Raw genomic sequence first — 11,059 nt, forward strand, 5'->3', positions numbered from 1 at the left:
TTAGTTATCATTTTTTTAAAGCGTTCTAAAGACAATACATTTTTTGAAGGAAGCAATAATTTCAAATTTCTTGCTCACTTTTCTAACTAAAGTTCAAAATGAATATGAAAATGAGAATTAAAGAGATACAGTTTAATTATCTCTTTCTTTGGAATTAATTAAACTATATTTTCAAGGTGATTATCAGATAGCAAAGTGCAACGGTAATCTCTCAATGAAAATATATTAAACTATAACTGAACTAAAGAAGAATAGCAAGACTTTTTTCCCCCTAAAGTAATTGTGAGAAGAAAGCATTTACTATGTGTAAAAAGAAAAAAAATCATATCATATCATAGGGAGCAACTATTCAAAATAAGACTTCATTCATCCAATAAATATTTGAGGGTCCACTGAACAAATAAGGGGAAAAGTGGAAAGAGAAAACATTTTGATATTGAATATGTTAAAGCAATCATCTTTGAGATGTTTATTCATCTGTAAATTTTGAATATACCTACCTTATACAATTTTTCTGTGAAGACTAAATTAAATGTATCTGCTTTATCTGGAATGCTACTGCACTTCATTCTTCTTTTTAGCTGTAGATACTAGTATCTACTACTAATCACTACTATTACGGTAATTATATTTACTAACAATACTCTAGATAAAAGAAGTCATATTTTAGCCACATTTAGGTTAAACATACATTTGTAAATGAGGTTAGGAATCTTTTTGTTTCAACTTGGAAATGCACTGCAAAAATCTTAAAAATTAATCTCAGAATGACACTGTTTTATAAATTGTGGACTGATTATACAGTAAAATACTAAATAGATAATAATATCCTATTGTAAGTTACCAATGTAAATGCTAGCCAAGGGGGCTTCAAAGTGTTTGCTGAAATAAATATAACCAAAAGTCTGGTTACTCAACTTGCTAACTAGAAACCTCTTATTTATAAGACACTGTGTCTCAAGGATGATTATGGTAAAGAAAATGCTAATTAATTTAATAGTTAATAAAAATAAGTAATAAAGTGCTACTCATCAGAATCAGTAGTTAAAGACTTCAGCAATTTAGAAAAATAAAAGTTGCATAACATTCAAATAACATACGTTAAAAAAAGCACAAAATAACTGAAGCCCCCAGTGGAGTAAAAATCAGTTAAGTTTCAGTAATAATTCCTTTGTATTAAAAAAGTAAGCACAAAATAAAATAATCATGCAACAGAGTTCTAGTAGGAACCAATGTCTAAGAATTAGATACCAATCCTTCCACTACAATATTATGTCTTGTTCTAATGTTTACATCTACATAAAGAAACTGAAAAGCAAATTATTAAAGAAGAAAAATTAAATGGAGCAGATTTATTCACAAAGCAGAGAGTCAGCAAATGTTTAGCCCAGCGTGTTAGCAATAAAGCTAAATTCTGCATGTGTGTCACTAGTGGCTTTAAGGAATATGAGAGAAGGGAAATAAAAAGACAGAGGAAAAGTCAACAAGAGAAAAAATAATATGTAAGACAGTAAATAAACTTATTTTATCCCTTCAGAGCATGGTGTTGTGAACTGTATAAGCAATGCCTCAGCATAACCATTATGATCCATTATACTTTTCAAGTGTTTTTTGGTCTCAATCCAGTGATATTCACCTTCAGTATGGTATAGATAGACACAGAAACCAGCCCCCCCCCACCTTTCTCTGACAAAAAAATTGAAGGCTATGAGGTACGAATAAAGGATCAAGAGATTTCAGAGATGACATCTGAGGGGATAAGGGAGGGGTATGCCTTGGGGAAGCCGCTAGAGAGAAAGACTTCTCAGAAGAAATAATATGTAACCTGGGCTTTAAAAAAAGGAGTACAATTCTACAACAGAAAAATTTCAACAAGAGGGCACAGCATGAGGAAACCTTGTAAAGGACATGTCTGGTATAGAAAGCAGAATGGATGCCTCAAGATGCCTAATGTCCCAATCCCAGACCTCTGAATACCTATGTTATGTGGTAAAAAGGACTTTCAGAGATGTGATTAAAGTTATGGACCTTAAGATAAGGAGATTACTCCTGATTATCTGAGTGGGCCCAATCTAAGTAATCCCCTGAGTCCTTAAAAGCAGATAATTTTCTCCAGCTGTGGTTAGAAAGATGCAGCAGGAGAAGTCAGAGGGATGTGAAGCATAAGAGAGACCTGACCCACCATGGCTGTAAGGGACTAGGGAATGCAGCCAGAGACTAAAGAGGAGAAGGAATGCAGACAGACAGCCTTTAAGAAAAAAGACTGGACCTGACTGACAATCAGCAAGACAATGGAACCTCAGTTCTACAACCACAAGGAACTAATCTGGTGGAGAATGGGAACAAGTTCTCAGCAGATACTTTCCCAGACTCTCCAGTAAGGAACACAGCCCACTCAATACCTTGATTTCAGCCTTGTAGGACCCTAAATCGAGGACCCTGCTGAACCAACCCAGATTTCTGACCTACAGAAATTGTGAGATAACGTATTTGTGTTACTTAAAGCTGCTAAGTTTGTGGTGCGAGCCTGTAGTTTAGTGGTCAAGACTCGGCGCTCTCACCACCGTGGCCCAGGTTTGTTTCCAGACAGGGAACCACATCCCCTGTCTGTCAGTTGTCATATCTCGGCAGCTGCGTATTGCTGTGATGCTAAAAGCTATGCCATCGGTACTTCAAATACCAGCAGGGTCACCCACAGTGGACAGGTTTCAGCAGAACTTCCAACTAAGACACATTAGGAAGAAGAACCCAGCCACCCACTTCTGAAAAACTGGCCATGAAAATCCTAAGAACAGCAGTGGAGCAGTCTGATAGAGCACTGAAAGATGAGACAATGGTGCAAAAAGACTGGGCAGGGTTCCGCTCTACACAGGGTCACTAGGAGTTGGAATCGACTCGATGACACTAACAACAAAAGTTTGTGGTAGTTTATTAAGGCAGCAAGAAAACTAATATAGATGGCAAGTTCCAGGAACAAATTTATTTCAAAGTATAAAAAGTAAAGAATGTGTGCATAAGAAAGAATCGGAGAGAGGTTAGGGATGAAGCTGGAGGGGAGGGAGAGTGCAGGTTATGAAAAATCTGAGACTTTTGTTATGTAAGCCATGGAGAGGTACTGAAACTTTTTTAAAGCAGGAAAGATGACTGATAACAGCAAATGGGAAAAATGTTGTTAAATGGGGATGAGAGGGAAACCAGAGGCAGGGAGGTTGGTTAGCAGTGTATTACAATTATCTGTGTAATAGATGACAAGAGCCTGAATGAAAGCAATGAGAATGAAGAGACAGAAAAAGTAACTTTTTGGGATATTTCAGAAGCAAAAACACAAGTCTTGGTTCCTGACTGATACTGGAGATGAGAGAACAGATGACTCCAAGTATTATAGCCATTATAATTTGGTGGATGATGATGTTTAACAATCAAAGAACACAAGAAAGGCATTATATTTTGACGAAGTTAAAAAAAAGGAAGGGGGAAGTACTCTCCTGCTCTAATTTTAAAATAAATGGAAGACACAATTAAGAGTTTTTAGGCAGTGAGTAAACACAAAGAGCACCTATTTTGTTAGGCTCTGTTACCTCTGCTGTTGCTTTCCGGATAGGCAAGTGTCGGCTTATTTGGGGAGCGTCGTAGATCACTATTAAGGAAAGGCTTGTCAGGTGGATATACTACATATGAAGATGAGGAATGGCGAACCATACTTCCATTAGACCTTGATGGGTCAGCTAAGATGTTCTGAAAAACAATAATACAGAAATTACCTTTCAAAAGTTAAACTGCAAATAGCATGGAAATAGATACATGAATGTTCACGATCAAGGACTAGACTGTCCACAAGTTGCACTGATAAGAGACAACAGAAAAAATAGACTCCACTGACCATACACAACAGAATTCAATCATTACTTTAAAATCATAAAACTTTTAAAGTGCTTCGTATTTGTCCAAACACAGCCATATGCCAGACAATATAAAAAAGAAGTAATGTTCTCACAACATGAATACAAATGTTGCAAAAAATACTCAAATATGGTACTCACAATGAATATACTGTATTTTAAAAATATGTACTGTAAAATATACATTTAGGAAAGTAAATACAGTCTTTTTACAGTATCAGAAACTGCTATAAAATGACTGAATTAATCTATCCCCAATCAACTAAATGCTTCCTGAATATTTATCAAGTCTCCAAAACTCCGTGGTAGACAGAAAAACAGGCACAGTCCTTGCCTCAAAGAATTTACACTTAGGGGGAGAAAAAGGGAAACAGAAAACATTAAAGCTTATTAAACACATAAATATAAAACTTTATTTCCACACATATGCCATTCTGTCATGAATGGGATTTAGTACAATTTGAGATTATGTTCCACACGATAATTTTCAGCGCAGGGGACTATTCATTCTATGAGGCAACTGTGATACCAAAATTGGATAAGAACAATATAAGAAAGAAATATTACAGGCCATTATTTCTTCATAAACAAATTTTAAAAATTCTAAACCAAAAATTTAGCAAACCATACTCAACTATATAGAAAAGAGAAAAGAGTATGATCAAGGTAGGGTCATTCCAGGAATGTAAGACTAGGTGAACACCAGAATAGCTTGTAATGCAATCCATTCCATTAAAGTGAAAATCCTTATGATCATCAACTAATGAAAAACAACCATTCAATAAAATTCAGTATCTAGCCACTATTTTCTGTGGGCTGGCCCCATGGCCGAGTGGTTAAGTTCACGCGCTCTGCTTCAGCGGCCTGGGGTTTTGCTGGTTCAGATCCTGGATGGGGACATGGCACTGCTCATCAGGCCACACTGAGGTGGTGTCACACATGCTACAACTAGAAAGACCCACAACTAAAAAGACCCACAACTAAAATATACAACTATGTACTGGGGGGATTTGGGGAGAAAAAGCAGAAAAAGAAAAAAAGACTTGGCAACAGTTGTTAGCTTAGGTGCCAATCTTTAAAACAAAAAAACAACACAAAACTATTAAGATAATGAAAAGAAATAACAGATGTTAAGCTAGAAAGGAATCCAAACTTCACAGATTATGATCATCTAAGTAGAAAAAAAACAAAGAATCTTCAATTAATTGGAGTTTAGGATGGTTGCTGAGTAACATTAATACGCAAGAATCAATAATAATTCTATATTCCAGTTAGAAAATGCAATTTACAAAAACATAACAAGTAACTAAAAATAAATTTTACAAATAACATACAAGATCTGAAATTATAAAACTTTACTGAAAAATGTTAAAGTTCCAAAACACTGAAGTAACATAAGTTATTCATATAGAAGGCTAAATATCCTAAAGGCATCAGTTATTCCCAAATTGAACTTGAAATTTCAATCAAAATTCCAATAGCAGATTCTAGAATTTCTACTGAAGAACAGCAAAGGACCAAGAATAGCTAACATTTCTCTCGAGGAACAAGGAAGATAGTTGCCCTCTTAGAGAAATAAAAGGGAGAATCATTAAGACAGTGAATATAGACACACGGAGAGATGAATACAACAATGCAACAGAGGCCCACCCATCACATATAGAGATAAACATATGGACAGAGCTAGAATTACAAACCATTAGGGAAAGGGTGAGTTTTAGCATAATGCTGGAACAATTGTGGATCTTAAGTAAAAATATTAAACTGGATCCCTACCTCATAGCACACAAATTAATTCCAAGCAAGATAAGGACTTGCAAGGCCCCAACTTTAAAATTTGTAGAGAAAAATATAGAAGAACACCATTAAAGCCTCAGCTATATGGAAGAATTTCTCTTTTTTTTGGTGAGGAAGATTGGCCCTGAGCTAACATCTGCTATCAATCTTCCTTTTTTTTTCCCTCCCCAAAGCCCCAGTACATATCCTTGTATATCCTAGTTCTAAGTCATTCTAGTTCTTCCATGTGGGATGCTGCCAAAGCACGGCTTGATGAGCAGTGCGTAGGTCCGTGCCCAGGATCCAAACCAGCAAACCCTGGGCTGCCAAAGTGGAGTGTGTGAACTTAACTACTCGGCCATGGGGCTGGCCCCAGGAAGAATTTCTTAACCAAAAAGCACTAATTACAAAAACGCAAGATTAATACATTTTACTACATTAAAATCAAGAACTCCTATTAGTCAAAAGATGATACAGAAAGACAAGCCAGTGAGTATTTAGAATACTCCTAAAAGATGAGGATTAACATCCGGAATACATAAAGACAGACTATATATCAATCGGAAAAGACAAACCAGTTGAAAACAGGCAAAAGACACAAATAGGCATTTCACAGAAGAAGAAAAACACAAAAGGCTAAAGTTTGGGGGGAAAAAAAGCTGCATCTTCACCAATGATCAGGGGACCACAAATGAGAACAAGAGCAGGATAAGGATACCATTTCACACTTGTCTCTAAGCAAAAATTTGAAAGTGAGACAATATCACCTGGTAGAGAGCAAATGGATTAAAGGGGACTGTTGGTGGGAACGCACATTGGTACAATCGCTTTCAAAAACAATTCAGCATTACCAAGTAAAGCCAAAGATGCATGTAACTCGATAACCCAGCAACTTCACTCTCAGGTAGATTCGCCAAACTATTTTCTCTCTCTCCTCTTTTTTGAAAAAATGATGTGTCCCAAGTCACTAAATATAGACCATAACCCACCACTGAGTTGTAACCCACAGCTGAGCCTGCTCTTTGAAACATCACTGCTCAAGAACTGCTCCTCTCAAACTTTTTGGTCTTGGGACCCCTTTACACTCTTAAAAATTATGGAAGCGCCCCAAAGAGTTTCTACTTACATGGATTGTATCTACTGATGTTTATCATATTAAAAATTAAAACTGAGGAAATTTAAAGATATTTACTAATTTGAAAATAATAAACCCAAGATGGTGCTATAAATATCATTTCTGAGTGAAAAAGAACTGTATCATCCAAAAAAATTAGTGAAAAGAGTGACATTCTCTTAGGTTTTTGCAAATCTCTTTAATTCTTGGCTTAAAAAAAGGGTGCTGGATTCTTGTACTTGCTTCTGCACTCACTCTGTTGGACGTGATGTATATGAAGAAAATCCGGTCTCCCACAAAGCAGTTGGGTAAGGAAGGACATTGTGGAGCCCCTGGGAGGGTCTCAGGGACCCCTAAGGTCTTCAGACCACTCTTTGAGAACTGCTGCTCTAGAGGACTTTTTGCAATGTGGAACACATAGGTATGATCCCAACAGGATTGTTTATAAAAGCTGGCAACAAACTAATGAACAAACCCTAAAGCCCATCAAGATACTTACTACACAGAAATACAAGAGGCTCTGCTATTTCCGAGTTGTGCAACCTTGAATCTTTCTGTGCTTCACTTTGTTCATTTGAAAATGGAAATACTGATGCCAATCTCTTAAGATTATTGTGAGGATTAAACAAATTAATATAAGAAAAGTATTTAAAACAATGACTGCCAGATAGTACTATAAGAGTTATCTATTATTATAATCTCAAAATGTATGATGCTGTGTGTCTGTGTGTGTGTGAGAGAAGTAGGAAGATGCAAAAAGGGGCATGAAGGTATCCATTTTTATTATTCCCCAAAATAAATCTCTTCTACATTTAATGTTATAAAATCTATGATATATTCATATATTTTTTTTTTCCTGAGGAAGATTCACCCTGAGCCAACATCTGTTGCCAGTCATCCTCTTTTTTTTGCTTGAGGAAGACCACCCTGAGTAACAACATCTGTGCCACTCTTCCTCTGTTTTGTATGTGGGACACCTCCACAGCATAGCTAGTGAGAGCAGTAGGTCTGCACCCAGGATCCGAACCAGGAACCCCGGGCCACCAAAGCAGAGCATGCAGAACTCTAACCACTCAGCTATGGGGCCGGGCCCCATAAAACATTTTTAAGAGAAATATGGAGCAGGTTGGTTAAAGGGCCTGGCTAAAAAGCAGGGAGAACAATTATGAGATCAGCTTATTAATTAAGTCCAAAGTGACATAAGAGTGTTGACCATGGTTACTGGGAAAATAAAAAAGAACTGACAGGAAAGACATTCTTCTCTTTTAACACTGTGCTGCCTGTACTCCTCTTTGATATCATTATGCCCAATCACTCGTGTTTCCCTGCTGCTTTCCACTGGTGAACCGACACACAGCAATCACTCAATAAATGTTACCTGCTGTTGTTACTCTTCTTGTTGCTGTTTCAGAGAAACAGTTAAAAGAACAACCAAATATATCACCTACTTCCATGTTGTTCACATTTGAGATTTGCATGGTGTTCTTTCCTCAAGACTGTGTTATTTGTGAATCTACCTGTTAAAAAATCCTTGCCTGGTAAAAGCATCTTTATGTACCACAGCTGGCTCCAGGCTGGCTTTATCAATGTTGAAGGCATATTAATTGTTAATGTTCACAACCCTGAAATCTGAATATGATAGCCTCCTGAGCTCATGCTGTAGATTTTAAAGGGTCTTTTTGTCTCGTGTTATTTTACGATCAGCTGTTTGTTAAACTAAGGTGCTTTTTTTAATTCTGCTGGAAATGCCAGCCTAATTCTGACAGGACAGTTAAAGTGTCTAAGCAGGGCCGCTTCTCATACACTGATAAGCAAAACTGAGTCATTTTTTTGTTTTGAGACATAATGACTTCCAAATTAGATATTCTGATGTAGCAGGTCAAGTTAATTAAGGCTGTTATACTTTGATTTGTAAAGGGTCCTAGATATTCTCAGTGTAGCCTTGATACTTAGAATCCACTTAAAGCTGTGTTTAGCATAGAAAAATATATGCTTTCTTATTAAACACTCCACTGAATTTCTGTGCAGGCTACCTCAAGGACTAAGGGTTGACCACATCTCATTACCGCTGCTCAGCTGGAGGGGGGAGAGTGCAACTCATTCAACATCTATGAGCATTCCTTGATCAGTCTCCGAGTGCTACATTTTGAGCACAGTGAAAAGCCCTCTTCTCTCAATTAAGTTAAATTAATGACAACTCCTATGTAGATAATCTCATCCATCTACTTACTGATCCTTCTTCCTAACAGTCTAACAGTGCCTCTTTTATCTTCCCTTTTACTGACCTAATTCCTAAACGAACTCCAATTGCTTCATTCCTTCCCTGTCCTTAATCTTCCCCGACCTCTCTGCAAGCCTGTTACCCTCCTCATTCTGCCCAAACCCTGAAGGTTACTTCTGGCCTCATTATCATAAATCCTGACAAAGTCACCAAAAGCTGAAACTGAGGAAAAGTGTGTCTTCCCCAAGGTGACGCTGCTGGCTTAGTGTTCCCTAAATTTTCTCCCCGTTAGCTTCTATACATAACTTGACCCTGATATTCTCCTCTTCTCTCACTCTCCCTCTTTGTTCATGTTTTTACCTACTTTTACAATTCATCTAGCCCAATGCTACTTCCACGATACCTCTGCTCATTCCAAATTATTTCAAGTTTCCTAAAACCACCTATTATTTAGGCACATACCCCAAAATGGCTGTGGTATCTTTTTCTCCTTCCTTTTCTGTTCTTGCCAGAAGCATTTACAATTCCTATGCCACCCAGCTAGCTCCCTTCTCCCTTCCGGGAAACTGTCTCTAGCCTACCCAAGCACTGCTAATCACTCCCGCCTAGGCTATTCCAGTATGCTACCGTTTATCAAACCATACTGTGTAATAATCTAATTACGTGTAGTTTCTCTTGGGTGCTTTGCTCCTTCCAAGCAGGGATCCTATCCTATTCATCTGAGTAATCTTAGAGCCTAAAAGTATGCCAGCCACTCAGCACCTTCGAAATGAACAGATGATGGCTCTAACTTGAGCCTCTTCACGTTTATTGCCGATCTATTCCTAATACGGCGGTTCCCAAAATGCTAAGCGTTCGATACTCCAATTCGACAACTGTTAGTGACTGAAGTGGCTGGTGGCCCTCGTGGAGGTGACAACAATATTTAAGATCAGCTCCCCCTGTCGTCTCTCGAAAGGGCACTTACACGCTGCAGTTACAGGAATCTGGGGGGGAGGTGGGCAGCGCGCGCTCTGGGTCGGATATGCACCAAACACACTTACTGGGAGGACGGGAGGGGGAGGCGCTGCAGGCAAAGGGATCAGCATAAGCAACGACTAGGATGCACTTGAGACTGCCGACTCTCCCACAGCCACCCAGGAAGCCGACGAGCGCGCCGACCTGGTCTCGGCGACTTTCCAAGACAGGCCGTTACGCCCACGTGACCAAAGGAGCAATGTTTTCGCAAGCTGGCGTGTGGGTACAGTCATCCCAGCGAGCCCAGGCAATGTTCGGCAACCTGGGCTGCCAGGCCGAAAGGTGAAGGTAGTCCCGGGGCTGGAGCCGGACCAGGCCTGTTTCAATGGGAGCCTCGACAGAGGAGCAGTGGACGCCAGGGTAGCACGGGGCGACCTCGGGGAACGGCGTTCCCAGGATGGGGTGAGGTGCCGGACCAAGAGCGCTCCGCAGAGGGAGGAAAAGCAGAGAGGCGCCACGGCCGACCTGGGGCCTATTCGAACGTCAACCGCTTCTTACCGAGAACTGAGAACCAGAAGTCGTAGAGACCGACGCTGTCGCCATCTTCCCGCCTGCCCAGCCGACCTCCGCAGCCCCGGAGCGGTCCGAGTTCTCGGGCTTTTCTTCAAGATTCGAGAGTCGCCCGCCAGGGGCGACCCTAAGCTGAACCCCTGATGGAAGGGGCTAAGGGGCTAGTGCCAGGGCTGGAAACCCCAGCCACACACCCCCACAGGGACACCCACGCTCCGAGCGCACACAGAAAGGGCAACACGTCCTAAAGGACGTCTTGAACAGCCAATCAAAAAAGCGGACGTCTTCCGGGAGTAGGAGAGAACCCGCCTCTTCCCTCGGTGACGTCACAAGGTAGCGCGCAGCCGAGTCTGCGGGGCGGGTCACGCTGCGGGCTACTAGATGGTTCTGAGGGGATTCTACAAAGGGGCGGGCCTTCCCGAGGAGGAAACGGGGGCGAGGGGTTGAGTTGTCTCCGGTGGCAATTGGATCGAATGACTGAAATAGGATAAAAGCGAATGCGAAGTTCAAACACTCCATCGG

The 11,059-nt window shown here is 39.9% G+C and overlaps 1 protein-coding gene across 1 annotated transcript in view; it reads right to left on the minus strand.

Moving 5' to 3' along the window:
- Nucleotides 1-10,815, minus strand: part of CEP57 (centrosomal protein 57) — a 40,080-nt gene extending 29,265 nt beyond the window's left edge. The window contains exons 1-2 of the mRNA XM_014835389.3: nt 10,526-10,815; nt 3,579-3,735 (exon numbers count right to left, since the gene is read on the minus strand). Coding sequence (XP_014690875.3) covers nt 3,579-3,735; nt 10,526-10,570 — 202 coding nt within the window. The 5' untranslated portion in view covers nt 10,571-10,815. The remainder of the gene's footprint in view (nt 1-3,578; nt 3,736-10,525) is intronic.
- Between the last annotated feature and the right edge of the window lie 244 nt (nt 10,816-11,059).

Source organism: Equus asinus, chromosome 20 (assembly GCF_041296235.1).
Source record: "Equus asinus isolate D_3611 breed Donkey chromosome 20, EquAss-T2T_v2, whole genome shotgun sequence".
Lineage (NCBI taxonomy): Eukaryota > Metazoa > Chordata > Mammalia > Perissodactyla > Equidae > Equus > Equus asinus.